Source organism: Thalassophryne amazonica, chromosome 8 (assembly GCF_902500255.1).
Source record: "Thalassophryne amazonica chromosome 8, fThaAma1.1, whole genome shotgun sequence".
Classification (NCBI taxonomy): domain Eukaryota; kingdom Metazoa; phylum Chordata; class Actinopteri; order Batrachoidiformes; family Batrachoididae; genus Thalassophryne; species Thalassophryne amazonica.
In genome coordinates, this window is record NC_047110.1 from 7,001,420 (window position 1) to 7,018,709 (window position 17,290).

A 17,290-nucleotide genomic window follows, 5' to 3' on the forward strand; every position below is an offset into this window, starting at 1 on the left:
ACGGAAAATGGCTGATGTCCAGCTCTTGTGATAACCAGAGAAAGAGCACACGACGGTCTCATATCCACAGAGCCATCAGCTCAGAAATGGTCCGGTGGCTTGTGCCGTGTCGTCGCAGCTCGGAGCGCGGCGCGCTGAGCGTCCTTAAAGGGGTCCTTAAAGCTGTACTACCAGACCTTATTCTCTGTGAAGCCCATAAAATTTTCACCGAAAGCCAGATACATTTTTCGAATAGTTTCCAGGTGCCAGTCTCTAACAGCTTCTGAAAAAATTATGATGGAAAAAAAACCCAAATCATTCCGGCATTTCCAGACAATGAAAATCCGACGACGGGGCGGGACCACTCCTTCCACAAGGCGTACTCACAGGCGAATGACGTCACCGACAGACGTGGAAAAACTCACGCATGCGCACAAGGGTTCAAGCTTGCGGGACCAGTCCTTCCACAAGGCGTGCTCACAGGCGAATGACGTCACCCACAGGCGTGGAAAAACTCACGCATGCGCACAAGGGTTCAAGCTTGTCTGATGTGAAAACATATGAATCAAATCCATATAGTTTAAAAAAAAAATAAAAAGGTACATACTTTATGGACAGACCTTGTGTGTATATATATATATATATATATATTCCATATTCCAGTAAAAGGTGTAAGTTATTTAATGTTGCCAGCATGATGTAAAAATGACTACACACATTTTTTTCTGTCTGTTTGACATGGCACACAAATGAAACCAGAGCCACATCCAGATTTGGCTGCTCAGTTATTTTGATGCAGATATACACTCAACAAAAATATAAACGCAACACTTTTGGTTTTGCTCCCATTTTGTATGAGATGAACTCAAAGATCTAAAACTTTTTCCACATACACAATATCACCATTTCCCTCAAATATTGTTCACAAACCAGTCTAAATCTGTGATAGTGAGCACTTCCCCTTTGCTGAGATAATCCATCCCACCTCACAGTTGTGCCATATCAAGATGCTGATTAGACACCATGATTAGTGCACAGGTGTGCCTTAGACTGTCCACAATAAAAGGCCACTCTGAAAGGTGCAGTTTTGTTTTACTGGGGGGGGGGGGGATACCAGTCAGTATCTGGTGTGACCACCATTTGCCTCATGCAGTGCAACACATCTCCTTCGCATAGAGTTGATCAGGTTGTCAGTTGTGGCCTGTGGAATGTTGGTCCACTCCTCTTCAATGGCTGTGCGAAGTTGCTGGATACTGGCAGGAGCTGGTACACACTGTTGTATATGCCAGTCCAGAGCATCCCAAACATGCTCAATGGGTGACATGTCCGGTGAGTATGCCAGCCATGCAAGAACTGGGACATTTTCAGCTTCCAAGAATTGTGTACAGATCCTTACAACATGGGGCCATGCATTATCCTGCTGCAACATGAGGTGATGTTCTTGGATGTGGCACAACAATGGGCCTCAGGATCTCGTAATGGTATCTCTGTGCATTCAAAATGCCATCAATAAAATGCACCTGTGTTCTTCGTCCATAACAGATGCCTGCCCATACCATAACCCCACCGCCACCATGGGCCACTCGATCCACAACATTGACATCAGAAAACCGCTCACCCACACAACGCCACACACGCTGTCTGCTATCTGCCCTGGACAGTGTGAACCGGGATTCATCTGTGAAGAGAACACCTCTCCAACGTGCCAAACGCCAGCGAATGTGAGCATTTGCCCACTCAAGTTGGTTACAACGACGAACTGGAGTCAGGTCGAGACCCCAATGAGGACGACAAGCATGCAGATGAGCTTCCCTGAGACGGTTTCTGACAGTTTGTGCAGAAATTCTTTGGTTATGCAAACCGATTGTTTCAGCAGCTGTCCGAGTGGCTGGTCTCAGATGATCTTGGAGGTGAACATGCTGGATGTGGAGGTCCTGGGCTGGTGTGGTTACACGTGGTCTGCGGTTGTGAGGCTGGTTGGATGTAGTGCCAAATTCTCTGAAACGCCTTTGGAGACGGCTTATGGTAGAGAAATGAACATTCAATACACGAGCAACAGCTCTGGTTGACATTCCTGCTGTCAGCATGCCAATTGCACGCTCCCTCAAATCTTGCGACATCTGTGGCATTGTGCTGTGTGATAAAACTGCACCTTTCAGAGTGGCCTTTTATTGTGGGCAGTCTAAGGCACACCTGTGCACTAATCATGGTGTCTAATCAGCATCTTGATATGGCACACCTGTGAGGTGGGATGGATTATCTCAGCAAAGGAGAAGTGCTCACTATCACAGATTTAGACTGGTTTGTGAACAATATTTGAGGGAAATGGTGATATTGTGTATGTGGAAAAAGTTTTAGATCTTTGAGTTAATCTCATACAAAATGGGAACAAAAACCAAAAGTGTTGCATTTATATTTTTGTTGAGTGTAGTTTAAGCTCAAATTAACAGTGTGAGCGTTGGCTCGATTCTCCCATCCTTTCATTATATATCATTAACATACAAAAGAACTCTTGCTTTGTAGAGCTGTCTCAATCGTCATATTCTTGGATTTGAGTATTTGCAGGCAATCAGCAGCAAAAGGTATGGTTTGGGTTTGGGTCTCAGGCACACATTTAATCTGAAACAGACAAAGAAGCTTACCGAACAAGTTATCAAGAACATAGAAATACTGCTTGCATTTAACTGTTAGGATTTGTTGCAGCTATTTTCCGATAAGTGCATGTTTTATCATGTGTAACATTTATGTTTCTACAGAGGATAGAGGCAGCATCTCCATGGTGACTGGACAGCAGACATTGGTTTGCTTAGCTGTTTTTACAGAATAAAAAAAATCCACCCACTTACAGCATTCAGGGGACGTTTCACCCGCAAGCTTCCGTAAAGTCACATATCTGGCACTTTGCATTTGTCTTTGCAGACTCAGACGTACGGTCGTACCAAACAGGTGATGTTTTGTCTTCCTTTGGTCAGTATGAACTGAAGCATGACTCCACTTTAACAGCTGTGACTGACAGGGATTTCAGGCAGGCAACATGAGATTATAGCTCTTTTCCATATTTTTTACTGAGAAATTAAAATGTAAAAATTATGCAGGTCCACACAAATGTGCTGATAAACTTAATTTTGTTTAGAAATTTAGTCCATATGATGTTGCTCAGCAGGTGTGAACATCGATTGGTGATCGGGGTCATTTATTGACTGTGTACTTGCTCTTACTGTTTTCCTTTGCTCCAAAGAATATGCAGAAAACAATGTGTCTGTGTTCAGATATTATCATGTTATTAGAGTGGGATTTTTATATCAGTCTTTATGTCCAAACAGTGGCTTAGAAAACAAGCTGAAGCCAGACATGCTGCTGAAGCCGATTCTGAGGAGCTAAAGGACCTGAACGAGCAAGAAAAGAACCCCGACTGGTTAAAGGAGAAAGGAGAGTAAGTGAAATCTGCCACAGCTCTGTTTGGTTTTTGTTTTTAAAAGTAGTATCTATGAACTAAACTTGTTAAAATTATTTTCTCAGCAAATATTTTGCAGTTGGAAACTACCTGGCTGCAGTAAATGCCTACAACCTGGCTATCAAGCTGAACAGAAACATCCCAGCATTTTATTCAAACAGGGCTGCTTGTCATCTCAAACTGAGGAATCTTCACAAAGCTATAGAGGACTCCTCTCAGGTTAGAACTGTCTGTGTTACGTAGTCATCTATGTTTCCAGAGCCTGTCTGTCTGTCTGCATAATGTCTCAGAGCAGCTGCAGTTGGAGGTGTAACAAAACTGCTTTCTGTGAACACACAGGAAGAGTTACATTACATAAGGATACTGACAAATGGGGCTAAATTTTTATCATTACCACTAAAATAAATTGAACTAATCAAATCTTGGCTCTAGGAGCGTGGACTGGTATTGTTGCAAACACCACTCTCGGTCTTCGTTAGCAGCTCCCCAGACAGACAGCCAGCCCATCTCCACTTGTAGAAAACAGCCATCTGTCTGTGATAGTTAGTGTAAACCCTTTGGATGTCTGCGTCAGGTGGAAAACATGATGTCCTTTACCATTTAGCCTCAGCACTGAAAACCACAGTCACTAGAAAAGGCAAAGGGTTTACAATGATGCCTCACATTAACAAATTCATACACATATGCGTGAACACATTTGTGCAAGGCACCTACTTAATGAATTTCATGTCTGATGGGGAATCAAACTGAGGATTCTCTGGTCACAAGTCCACCTCTGTGTTCTTCAGGTCACCACCTCCCCATTTCCATGCTAGATCACTGAATCATGCACAGCATGCCGCATGACCATGATGTCACTGATGACTTTCCCTCACAATTCTTATGATTAAAAGTCATTTCAACAGTACCAAAGGACCCGCCAGAAAACTTGAAACCAAAAACATCTGGTCATCTCCTTAGCTCAGTGGTTGACACCCTGTTTTTACAACCACATAGAAAGGCTGGAAGCACCAGGAGACAAAAGACTTCGACCTTCATTTTCTTGCAAAGTTATGGCAGAAGAAGTCAGGTACTGTGAGTGCTGTGCAGAGTGGAGGCAGAATCTCTAAAGTATAAGCCAGCTGTAATTCCCAGAAAATTACTGGATCCTTGCTTTATTATTTTCAGACACAGGATGCTGTTGATTGTTGATGTTTTGGGCATGACGTTGGACTGCTCCAGTTGCTGAGCAAGGACCTAAAACAGAATGCTGTTGAGAATGACCCAGAGAGCAGTGTAGTCACCTCTTTAGTTGTATAGTCCAGGAAAGTAACTGATGAAAGCAAATTATGTGATCCTGTTAGTATCATCGGACTGTGACCTCCAGCACTCACTGGGTCGGTTTGCAGATGAGTGTGGAGCGGCTGGGATGATAAGCCCATGGTTCTCAACAGGAAACCGATGGATTGCCTTCTCCGAGTGGGGAATGAGATCTTGCCCCAACTGAAGGAGTTCAAGTACCTTGTAGCAAGAAGCCTGCATCCACCATTCAACCTCCTAAGTTTGCATTAAGCAGAAGTCAAAAGCATTTTTCAAAGTGGAACCCATTCCAACCAAGACATGGGAAATATCAAGTTGTGAAAAGGAGGCTTTCCTGACCATAGCATAGGATGGCCAACTGTCATCAACCCCCACTACTAAAAGGATTTAAGATTCTCTAAAGTGCATTCCTCACAGAGCTGCGAGATCCCTTATCAGCCCGAAACCAGATGTCGCCAACTCCTTTCTCATCTAAAAAACACAGACCCCAGAAAGACCTACTTTTTCCCAAAGTCTAAACTCTGTGTCTTTACAATAAGATTCAAGTAAAATCATACCACAGATGAACTGCCATCAACTTGGGAATCACACTGCAGTTTGTCTGGTTCAAATCGATGCAGAATTAAAAAATATAATATTTTACGATGAAATCCAAAACCCAGTCCCTTCCAGTCCATGAACCAAGAGTGACCCCTGTTGGACAAATTGGGAAAAGGCATGTAACTAACTGGTACGGTATTATAAAGTTTAACCACCTTTAAAAAGTGCACTTTGCTGTTGTAAGAAGGAAAAAAAGAGGAAAAGGAAACAAATGTGATTGTTTAACCTCACACATGAAATTGATATATCTGGTATTTTGTACTCTGATCATAGATTGTAGAAAGTTTTTCTAATGTGCTTTTTCATATATAATCGTGTGTGTGATATTTCTAAGGACCTTGTTTACTAGAGTTTTGCAATACAGGACTTGCTTGGTTTGTAAGTGGGAATTTAAGAATAACAGACGCTGATTTATTATAAAACTAGACAAAGGAACGAAGAAGAAAACTACAGTCCCCAGAATTCTTGGGGGTGGAGCTTTTAACCCTTTAAAAGCAGGCACCCCCGGGGAATCGCGCTCTTCCTTGCTTCCTCTTCTCTCTTCCTTCGGGTCTCTCTTCTTGGGTCTCGAGAAGCTGCCTAGCTGTCCAAATTTTTTTATGACCCTTTGTCTGTAACCACGTGCTGTGTAAACTTATTTCTTGTTTGTGCGCGCCAACAAGAAATTACTTTTTCGTTTTTTTATAGATAACTTTTGCTCAACTTTTGTAAAGTTAAATGGACAGGCGCATTTAACTTCCTTTTGTGATTTTTCAAATTAAAACTTTTTTCTTCTTGAACTCCAAATTCATCCCGCAAACATTTTTCTTACAAAGTCAACTATTTTTGTATCGAGTTTTGTGATTTGATCCGGCTTCCAAAGAGGACGATGAAAGACAAATTTTTGTTTTGGCGAATAGAAAAATAAAGACACTCAAGCCTTTATTCTGAAGATCCCTGACTACAAGCGCTGCAGAGATAAAAACATCCACGTCAGCTAAGACGTCAACAGCGATTTGAATCGCCGCCGCAAGTCAATCAATCAATCAATCAATTTTTTTTATATAGCGCCAAATCACAACAAACAGTTGCCCCAAGGCGCTTTATATTGTAAGGCAAGGCCATACAATAATTATGTAAAACCCCAACGGTCAAAACGACCCCCTGTGAGCAAGCACTTGGCTACAGTGGGAAGGAAAAACTCCCTTTTAACAGGAAGAAACCTCCAGCAGAACCAGGCTCAGGGAGGGGCAGTCTTCTGCTGGGACTGGTTGGGGCTGAGGGAGAGAACCAGGAAAAAGACATGCTGTGGAGGGGAGCAGAGATCGATCACTAATGATTAAATGCAGAGTGGTGCATACAGAGCAAAAGAAAAAGAAACAGTGCATCATGGGAACCCCCCAGCAGTCTACGTCTATAGCAGCATAACTAAGGGATGGTTCAGGGTCACCTGATCCAGCCCTAACTATAAGCTTTAGCAAAAAGGAAAGTTTTAAGCCTAATCTTAAAAGTAGAGAGGGTGTCTGTCTCCCTGATCTGAATTGGGAGCTGGTTCCACAGGAGAGGAGCCTGAAAGCTGAAGGCTCTGCCTCCCATTCTACTCTTACAAACCCTAGGAACTACAAGTAAGCCTGCAGTCTGAGAGCGAAGCGCTCTATTGGGGTAATATGGTACTACGAGGTCCCTAAGATAAGATGGGACCTGATTATTCAAAACCTTATAAGTAAGAAGAAGAATTTTAAATTCTATTCTAGAATTAACAGGAAGCCAATGAAGAGAGGCCAATATGGGTGAGATATGCTCTCTCCTTCTAGTCCCCGTCAGTACTCTAGCTGCAGCATTTTGAATTAACTGAAGGCTTTTTAGGGAACTTTTAGGACAACCTGATAATAATGAATTACAATAGTCCAGCCTAGAGGAAATAAATGCATGAATTAGTTTTTCAGCATCACTCTGAGACAAGACCTTTCTGATTTTAGAGATATTGCGTAAATGCAAAAAAGCAGTCCTACATATTTGTTTAATATGCACTTTGAATGACATATCCTGATCAAAAATGACTCCAAGATTTCTCACAGTATTACTAGAGGTCAGGGTAATGCCATCCAGAGTAAGGATCTGGTTAGACACCATGTTTCTAAGATTTGTGGGGCCAAGTACAATAACTTCAGTTTTATCTGAGTTTAAAAGCAGGAAATTAGAGGTCATCCATGTCTTTATGTCTGTAAGACAATCCTGCAGTTTAGCTAATTGGTGTGTGTCCTCTGGCTTCATGGATAGATAAAGCTGGGTATCATCTGCGTAACAATGAAAATTTAAGCAATACCGTCTAATAATACTGCCTAAGGGAAGCATGTATAAAGTGAATAAAATTGGTCCTAGCACAGAACCTTGTGGAACTCCATAATTAACTTTAGTCTGTGAAGAAGATTCCCCATTTACATGAACAAATTGTAATCTATTAGACAAATATGATTCAAACCACCGCAGCGCAGTGCCTTTAATACCTATGGCATGCTCTAATCTCTGTAATAAAATTTTATGGTCAACAGTATCAAAAGCAGCACTGAGATCTAACAGAACAAGCACAGAGATGAGTCCACTGTCCGAGGCCATAAGAAGATCATTTGTAACCTTCACTAATGCTGTTTCTGTACTATGATGAATTCTAAAACCTGACTGAAACTCTTCAAATAGACCATTCCTCTGCAGATGATCAGTTAGCTGTTTTACAACTACCCTTTCAAGAATTTTTGAGAGAAAAGGAAGGTTGGAGATTGGCCTATAATTAGCTAAGATAGCTGGGTCAAGTGATGGCTTTTTAAGTAATGGTTTAATTACTGCCACCTTAAAAGCCTGTGGTACATAGCCAACTAACAAAGATAGATTGATCATATTTAAGATCGAAGCATTAAATAATGGTAGGGCTTCCTTGAGCAGCCTGGTAGGAATGGGGTCTAATAAACATGTTGATGGTTTGGATGAAGTAACTAATGAGAATAACTCAGACAGAACAATCGGAGAGAAAGAGTCTAACCAAATACCGGCATCACTGAAAGCAGCCAAAGATAACGATACGTCTTTGGGATGGTTATGAGTAATTTTTTCTCTAATAGTTAAAATTTTGTTAGCAAAGAAAGTCATGAAGTCATTACTAGTTAAAGTTAATGGAATACTCAGCTCAATAGAGCTCTGACTCTTTGTCAGCCTGGCTACAGTGCTGAAAAGAAACCTGGGGTTGTTCTTATTTTCTTCAATTAGTGATGAGTAGAAAGATGTCCTAGCTTTACGAAGGGCTTTTTTATAGAGCAACAGACTCTTTTTCCAGGCTAAGTGAAGATCTTCTAAATTAGTGAGACGCCATTTCCTCTCCAACTTACGGGTTATCTGCTTTAAGCTACGAGTTTGTGAGTTATACCACGGAGTCAGACACTTCTGATTTAAAGCTCTCTTTTTCAGAGGCTACGCTTCCTCCTCACAGTCACCCAGTCGGCCTGCTTTCCCGGCTGCTCGGGATCTGCCAGGGGGGAACTAACGGCGGCTAAGCTACCTTGGTCCGCACCGACTACAGGGGCCTTGCTAGCTGTAGAATTTTCCACGGTGCGGAGCCGAGTCTCCAATTCGCCCAGCCTGGCCTCCAAAGCTACGAATAAGCTACACTTATTACAAGTACCATTACTGCTAAAGGAGGCCGAGGAATAACTAAACATTTCACACCCAGAGCAGAAAAGTGCGGGAGAGACAGGAGAAGCCGCCATGCTAAATCGGCTAAGAGCTAGTAGCTACGCTAAGCTAGCGGATTCCTAAAAACACGCAAAGCGAATAATGTGTAAATAATTTAGAGGTGATTCAGCAGAAGGAGTGCTTTAGTTAAGGCACGTAAAGATTACACTGGGAAACAAATCGTAATCTAGATAACTAGATCAATCTAACTGCGCAGATCAAACAGCTAACAGATACAGAAAAACACCGCTGTGCTCCGGAACAAGAAGTGATACAATACCGCAGTGAGAGCCGACCACCAGTAGAGTCAAGTAAAAAAGTAAAAAAAAAAAAAAAATAAAAAATAAAAAGGTAAAAAAGTAAAAAAGTCTTGAAAAAGACTATTAGTTCAAAGTCCAAAGCAGCAGGTAGCAGTCTCTGTGTAAACAGTCCCAACAGAGAGCCAAAATTAACAGATACAGCAAAACACCGCTGTGCTCCGGAACAGGAAGTGATACAATACCGCAGTGAGCTAGACAGCCTAACAATGGAAAGTGTCCCCGGTAACCAATGAAACCAGACGGGGTGACCGGCAGAGTCCCTTTGTCAAGGTCCCTGAAGCAGCTGTGTAATGGACGGATCATCGACTGAAAACGAGACAATTCCCAGCACATGACCTACGAAGAACGATCTACACAGCGTCCAAGTAAGACCGAGCTACGGTGTCAGATAAAAACAGAGTGGCTTTTATTTAAATTCTGTTCACAGGATGAGAAGCTCAGTCATTCGTGAGGAGCTTGGAGTAGAGCTGCTGCTGCTCCTTCACATTGAGATGACCCAACTGAGATGGCTCGGGCATCTGGTAAGGATGCCCCCTGGGTGCCTCCTTTAGGCATGTGTTCCAGGCACATTCTTCTGGGAGGAGACCCGGGAGAAGCCCAGGACGCCCAGGTGAAGAGATTATATCTCCACACTGGCCTGGGAATGCCTCGGGATCCCCCAGTCAGAGGTGGTTAATGTGGCTGAGGAAATGGAAGTTTGAGGTCCCCTTCTGGAGCTGTTGCCCCTGCGGCCTGATCCCAGATAAGCGGTTGAAGACGAGTTGAATCTCTTCCTTCATTAATTGTGGACTGTGGATGACTGGATGAAAGTCATATTCAGTGATGAATCTCGAATCTGCATTGGGCAAGGTGATGATGCTGGAACTTTTGTTTGGTGCCTTTCCAATGAGATTTATAAAGATGACTGCCTGAAGAGAACATGTAAATTTCCACAGTCATTGATGATATGGGGCTGCATGTCAGGTAAAGGCACTGGGGAGATGGCTGTCATTACATCATCAATAAATGCACAAGTTTATGTTGATATTTTGGACAATTGAAAGGATGTTTGGGGATGATGAAATCATTTTTCAAGATGATAATGCATCTTGCCATAGAGCAAAATCTGCAAAAACATTCCTTGCAAAAAGACACATAGGGTCAATGTCATGGCATAGGGTCAATGTCAATGAGCAGATCTGATTTGATGCAGGTGTTAATTTGGGGGATGAAAATTTACAGGGTGATTCCATAATTTTTTCCTCAGAATTGAGTGATTCCATATTTTTTTCCTCTGCTTGGTCTAAAAAAGTAACCGTTACTGACTGCCACAATCTTTTTTTCTTGATTTCTTATAGTGTTTCTTAAAGCCAGAAAGTTGCCATTTGAAATGACTTTAGTTTTGTGTCATGTCTGTGATCTGCTTTTTTTCTACAAAATTAAACAACTGAATGAACATCCTCTGAGGCCGGTGATTCCATAATTTTTACCAGGGGTTGTAGATTACAATTTGTTCATGTAAATGGGGAATCTTCTTCACAGACTAAGGTTAATTGTGGAGTTCCACAAGGTTCTGTGCTAGGACCAATTTTATTCACTTTATACATGCTTCCCTTAGGCAGTATTATTAGACAGCATTGCTTAAATTTTCATTGTTACGCAGATGATACCCAGCTTTATCTATCCATGAAGCCAGAGGACACACACCAATTAGCTAAACTGCAGGATTGTCTTACAGACATAAAGACATGGATGACCTCTAATTTCCTGCTTTTAAACTCAGATAAAAACTGAAGTTATTGTACTTGGCCCCACAAATCTTAGAAACATGGTGTCTAACCAGATCCTTACTCTGGATGGCATTACCCTGACCTCTAGTAATACTGTGAGAAATCTTGGAGTCATTTTTGATCAGGATATGTCATTCAATGCGCATATTAAACAAATATGTAGGACTGCTTTTTTGCATTTGCGCAATATCTCTAAAATTAGAAAGGTCTTGTCTCAGAGTGATGCTGAAAAACTAATTCATGCATTTATTTCCTCTAGGCTGGACTATTGTAATTCATTATTATCAGGTTGTCCTAAAAGTTCCCTGAAAAGCCTTCAGTTAATTCAAAATGCTGCAGCTAGAGTACTGACAGGGACTAGAAGGAGAGAGCATATCTCACCCATATTGGCTTCTCTTCATTGGCTTCCTGTTAATTCTAGAATAGAATTTAAAATTCTTCTTCTTACTTATAAGGTTTTGAATAATCAGGTCCCATCTTATCTTAGGGACCTCATAGTACCATATCACCCCAATAGAGCGCTTCGCTCTCAGACTGCAGGCTTACTTGTAATTCCTAGGGTTTGTAAGAGTAGAATGGGAGGCAGAGCCTTCAGCTTTCAGGCTCCTCTCCTCTGGAACCAGCTCCCAATTCGGATCAGGGAGACAGACACCCTCTCTACTTTTAAGATTAGGCTTAAAACTTTCCTTTTTGCTAAAGTTTATAGTTAGGGCTGGATCAGGTGACCCTGAACCATCCCTTAGTTATGCTGCTATAGACTTAGACTGCTGGGGGGTTCCCATGATGCACTGAGTGTTTCTTTCTCTTTTTGCTCTGTATGCACCACTCTGCATTTAATCATTAGTGATTGATCTCTGCTCCCCTCCACAGCATGTCTTTTTCCTGGTTCTCTCCCTCAGCCCCAACCAGTCCCAGCAGAAGACTGCCCCTCCCTGAGCCTGGTTCTGCTGGAGGTTTCTTCCTGTTAAAAGGGAGTTTTTCCTTCCCACTGTCACCAAGTGCTTGCTCACAGGGGGTCGTTTTGACCGTTGGGGTTTTTCCGTAATTATTGTATGGCTTTGCCTTACAATATAAAGCGCCTTGGGGCAACTGTTTGTTGTGATTTGGCGCTATATAAATAAAATTGATTTGATTTGATATACTTAGCACTTTGGATGATAATTACGCTTTTAACTTCTAAGCAATTTTAATTCTGCATGTGTGGATATTCTTAATTCTGTTGCACCTTTTAGACTAAGGTGCTCAAAAGCCTTCTCAGAACTGTGGCTTAACCCTCTGAGGCCGACGCCATTGTATACGACGGCCGAGACCAAGTTTTACTAAATTATAAATAACTTTTTAATGATATGAGATAGAAAGTTACTTTTTTTTTTGCTGAAAAGTTAACTCCGCAGACTTTCGAGCCACCATCCGCCATCTTTGTACTCCTAACAGAAGCTGTGTGATGACGTGCCCAATGTGAGTGTCCAGTCGGAATTGGTTCACTGTCACATGGTTTTCCAAAATCCAATCGTAGGGCAGATTTACCTCACGTGATACACCAAAGATTGTTTTTAGGAGTGATGTGTTAGTAGCTGGCCCGTTTGAATAGCCCCCTGGCTGCTGGCGCCAATACGCCCTGCACCATTACGCACAGTGATCAGTGAAAGTGAGCAGATAGAGAGCCTCTCATACAATCTCACATGCTCAAACAAAGAGCGTGTGGGTATCAGGATTGCTCCACTTGTTTGCCTGTGAATGTTATTGGATAAGCCTTTGGCAAGCTCTCTCGTTCCGGCATAAAGCACTGTTTACCATATCAATGGAGGGAAGGAGCTGCTCCTCAGAGTGTAAATGGGCCTTGAAGTGTTAAAGCTGCTTTCAGAATCAATCAATCAATCAATTTTTTTTTTATATAGCGCCAAATCACAACAAACAGTTGCCCCAAGGCGCTTTATATTGTAAGGCAAGGCCATACAATAATGATGTAAAACCCCAACGGTCAAAACGACCCCCTGTGAGCAAGCACTTGGCTACAGTGGGAAGGAAAAACTCCCTTTTAACAGGAAGAAACCTCCAGCAGAACCAGGCTCAGGGAGGGGCAGTCTTCTGCTGGGACTGGGACTGGTTTCAGAACAGGAGAGAACAAACACACAGTCAACTTCATAGAAGTAGAGGTTTCGAAGTGACCTTTGTGTAATAGCAGACAGAAATTGCTTTGAGATGAAGACAAACAAAACGCATAGACATTTTGTATATATCGTTCAAAATGTGCATTTGTGTTTATTGTTTGAACCTTTTTGTTGTACAGTCTTTCACACAAGTCCTCAAATTACCTTAATAAAGTGTCAAAACAGTTGCTTATTATAGTTTGCTGTGGGTTTTGAATAAATGTGTGTGAAAATTATTTCTGCTTTATTTCTTCCTTTCTTATTTCTGATTGTAAACCTTTTATTACACTTATAAAAAACAACTATAGCGTATGTATTCTGAAAGTACAGGTTGTCCTGAAAAAAAGAGACATAAAACTTGATTGTGGGATGCAGGGAGAGCTGTTAACAGCAATTATAAAACATTTATGCCAGGTGAGTGAACTGTCCAAAAAATGCCCTCGGACCACAGAGGGTTAAAGTGTTCCTGTAGTGCATTTTTAAAAATAGCAATTTAAATAATTACAAGTAATACTAGTGATCCCATCAGGTTACGCTGGTAATGAGTCCTCATCAAGTAAGCTCGAGTTCTAAGTCATTGCTCTGTCCGTCAGGCATGGTCAGGGACATGTTGCCTCCTACATTGGCTGTTCCAGTCCCAGTGGTTGCACACGATCATTAATTTTTGCGATTGGCTGGGCTGCAGTGGCCTGGTCGGTGACGTCACGTGTCATCCACCAGTGAATGCGAAAGATGAAGAAGAAGTGGCCTGGTTTGAGGACAATGGTGGAGTGCAAAGTGTACGGTTGTATCAACAACAAGCGGAAAAACCCAGACAAACATTTTTTTGCGTGCCAAAACCAACGGACTGCATGAAGTCGGAGTTAGTCAAATGTTGCCGACACAACCTTGGTACAGGTCATACACTGAAAACCTTCCCGTTCGGACGGAATTCAGTGGTATGTGAAGACCACTTCATGGCGAGCTGCTACCTGCGGGATATGCAGGCAGAACTGTTGGGCCCGAAGACCAAGCATGTACGCTTAAAACCATACACAGTTTCGATGCAATTCTTGCACAGAAGTGTCAGGAATGACGACAAACTAGAAAATCAGTTTAGTAAGATACTAAACTTGTGGTTTTATATAATAAGTACACCAATTGTTTTAATAATTTAATATATGTTTTAATATAAACACAGTCAATTAACCCTCTGAAGTCGTTCGACGTTGATCCGTGTCAGTATTCACATTTTCCGATTTTTGCTGCGTTATTATTATGGTAAATGTGTGTGGAGCGGTTCTCCGTTCATGCGCTCATCCAACACGCGCACGAATGGACTTCTCGCTCTCTTTCCTCTTCTCTGATTGCACCAGTTTCAAGGTGAAAGAAACCATGACTGTCCATTAATGATTTATTGTTAAACACACGCTCTAAACCAAACAAAAATTGATCATAAATCCATGGTGGCGCTGCAATTACCGTGCGCATGTGCACATTTTTCCTCATTCCTCTGCTGTTGCTGGGGGAAAAGAAACATTCTCCTTTATGATTGGTGGAAAAACACATGACGTAAACCAATCAAAACCACCGATACCACTTGGATCGGTGGTGGTGGACCCCACGTGGGATTGTTCTTGAGGAAAAAAGAAAGCCAACAGAGACAGATGCCTCCAAGTGGCCAGCAGCAGGAATGACAGTATCAGGCCATTCCAAAACCAATCAATACTAGTCAGAGAAGTCTTGCTTTGGACAGGAATTGTGTATCTGAGTGGCACAAATATAATTTGTGTTGCATCTTATTGCATGTAGATTGCTGTACAAAAAATGCCTGAAGCACTCCTGCATTTTATGTGTATATGTATATAACATTGTTTTATGTCTCTTGGAGACTGACAGAGTTCCTCCTCAGGAATGGCTACATTGACCCATCAGTCCAGAAGGGTGGGATCCCAGGAGGCCCAGGTTGTTTGGAGGCCCAGGTTGTTTGGAGCACACAGGGGTTGTCACACAGCTGATTAGAGAGGCCCATGAGAACAGAGGTGACCTTACAGTGTTGTGGTTAGACCTGACTAATGCCTATGGGTCTATACCACACAAGTTGGTTGAGCTGGCGCTACACCGTCATCACGTCTCCAGTAAGATCAAGGACCTGATCCTGGATTACTACAATAATTTCAGGCTAAGGGTCACTTCGGGGTCAGAAACATCAGATTGGCATCGTCTTGGAAAAGGGATCATAACAGGCTGTACCATCTCTGTCATCCTTTTTGCCCTTGCCATGAATATGGTGGTGAAGTCTACGTAAGTGGAATGCAGAGGACCCCTGACCAAGTCGGGAGTACGGCAGCCCCCGATAAGAGCCTATATGGATGACCTGATCGTCACTACAACATCGGTTCCAGAATGTAGATGGATCCTTCCGGGACTCGAGAGACTCATCGGCTGGGCAAGGATGAGTTTCAAGCCCTCTAAGTCAAGGTCCATGGTGTTGAAGAAGGGTAAGGTGATTAACAAATTCCAGTTTACCATCTCAGGAATTGTCATTCCATCCATCACTGAACAGCCAGTCAAGAGTTTGGGGAAGCTCTTTGACTCGACCCTGAAAGACACCGCCGCCATCCAGAAGTCCACCCAAGATCTTGGTATTTGGCTCAGCAAGGTTGACAGGTCTGGCCTGCCTGGTAGATTTAAAGCCTGGATCTATCAGCACTCCATTCTGTCTCGGGTTCTGTGGCCTCTGCTGATCTATGCCATCCCAATTACAACAGTTGAGTCCCTTGAAAGGAAAATCAGTGGCTTTCTTCGGAAGTGGCTGGGCCTACCACACAGCCTCACCAGCGCAGCATTGTATGGGACGAGCAGCACCCTGCAGGTACTGTTCAGTGGTCTCACTGAGGAGTTTAAGGTGGCACGCACACGAGAAGCGCTACAGTATAGGGACTCCAGGGATGAAAAAGTGTCATCAGCAGGCATTGAGGTGAGAACAGGAAGGAAATGGAAAGCAGAGATGGCAATGGAGATGGCGGAGTCACGCCTGAGACTGAAGGCTCTCGTGGGCACACTGGCAACTGGCGAAGCAGGATTGGGCTATTTCCCAAAAGCCCAGGTCAGCAAGGCCAAGGGTAAGGAGAAACACCAGCTGCTCCTGCAGGAGGTCCGTGCAGGGGTGGAGGAGGAACGGATGAGCAGGGCAGTAGGACTCCGGCATCAAGGAGCATGGACGAAGTGGGAGAGTACACTGCAGCGCAGGATCACCTGGGCAAACATCATGCAGGCAGACTTCTTCCGCGTCCGATTCCTGGTGCAAGCAGTCTACGATGCCCTGCCAAGCCCAGTGAACCTTTATGCCTGGTGGAAGAACGAAACACCTTCCTGCCCACTCTGCACTGGAAGAGGCTCATTAGAGCATTTTCTCAGCAGCTGCCCCAAAGCCCTGGCGGATGGTCGTTACCGGTGGTGCCATGACCAGGTGCTCAAATCAGCTGCTGAGAGCCTAGCCTCAGCTATTAACACTTGTGGGCAGCACCACTGTAAGAGGAAGGAAGTCACCTTCATCAGAGCAGGAGAAAAACCCCAGACACAGGCAAAAACAACAACAGGCCTCCTCCACACAGCTTCTAACTGGCAGCTACAAGCTGATCTTGGAAAGCCTCTGAAGTTCCCACAGCACATTGCCATAACATTGCTACGACCAGACTTGATCATCACCTCTGAAGCTTCAAAACATCTTATCATGCTGGAACTCACAGTGCCTTGGGAGGACCGCATAGGGAAGCAAACGAAAGGAAACGGGCCAGGTATCAACAGCTGGTGGAAAAGTGCAGGAACCAAGGCTGCAGGACCTACTACGAACCCGTAGAAGTTGGCTGTAGAGGGTTTGCAGGATGCTCGCTCTGCAAAGTTTTCAGTTGGCTGGGCATCACAGGAGCGGCCAAGAAGAAGGCCATTTGTGCCACGAGCGAGGCTGCAGAGAAAGCCACCAGGTGGCTATGGTTGAAGAGGGCTGATCCGTGGATTGCTGCTGGGACACCAGCT

General features: G+C 43.3%; 1 protein-coding gene and 1 long non-coding RNA gene across 2 annotated transcripts in view; one reads left to right on the top strand and one right to left on the bottom strand.

Moving 5' to 3' along the window:
- The window catches only part of dnaaf4 (dynein axonemal assembly factor 4), a 115,566-nt gene that overhangs the window by 62,251 nt on the left and 36,025 nt on the right, over window positions 1-17,290 (top strand). Inside the window, exons 6-7 of the mRNA XM_034175710.1 lie at window positions 3,303-3,412; window positions 3,499-3,652. Coding sequence (XP_034031601.1) covers window positions 3,303-3,412; window positions 3,499-3,652 — 264 coding nt within the window. The remainder of the gene's footprint in view (window positions 1-3,302; window positions 3,413-3,498; window positions 3,653-17,290) is intronic.
- LOC117515229 lies at window positions 6,501-14,858 on the bottom strand. The gene is made up of 3 exons (XR_004562106.1): window positions 14,791-14,858; window positions 10,901-10,906; window positions 6,501-6,512 (listed from the first exon to the last, which is right to left on the bottom strand). It is a non-coding gene; the product is annotated as an uncharacterized LOC117515229 (long non-coding RNA).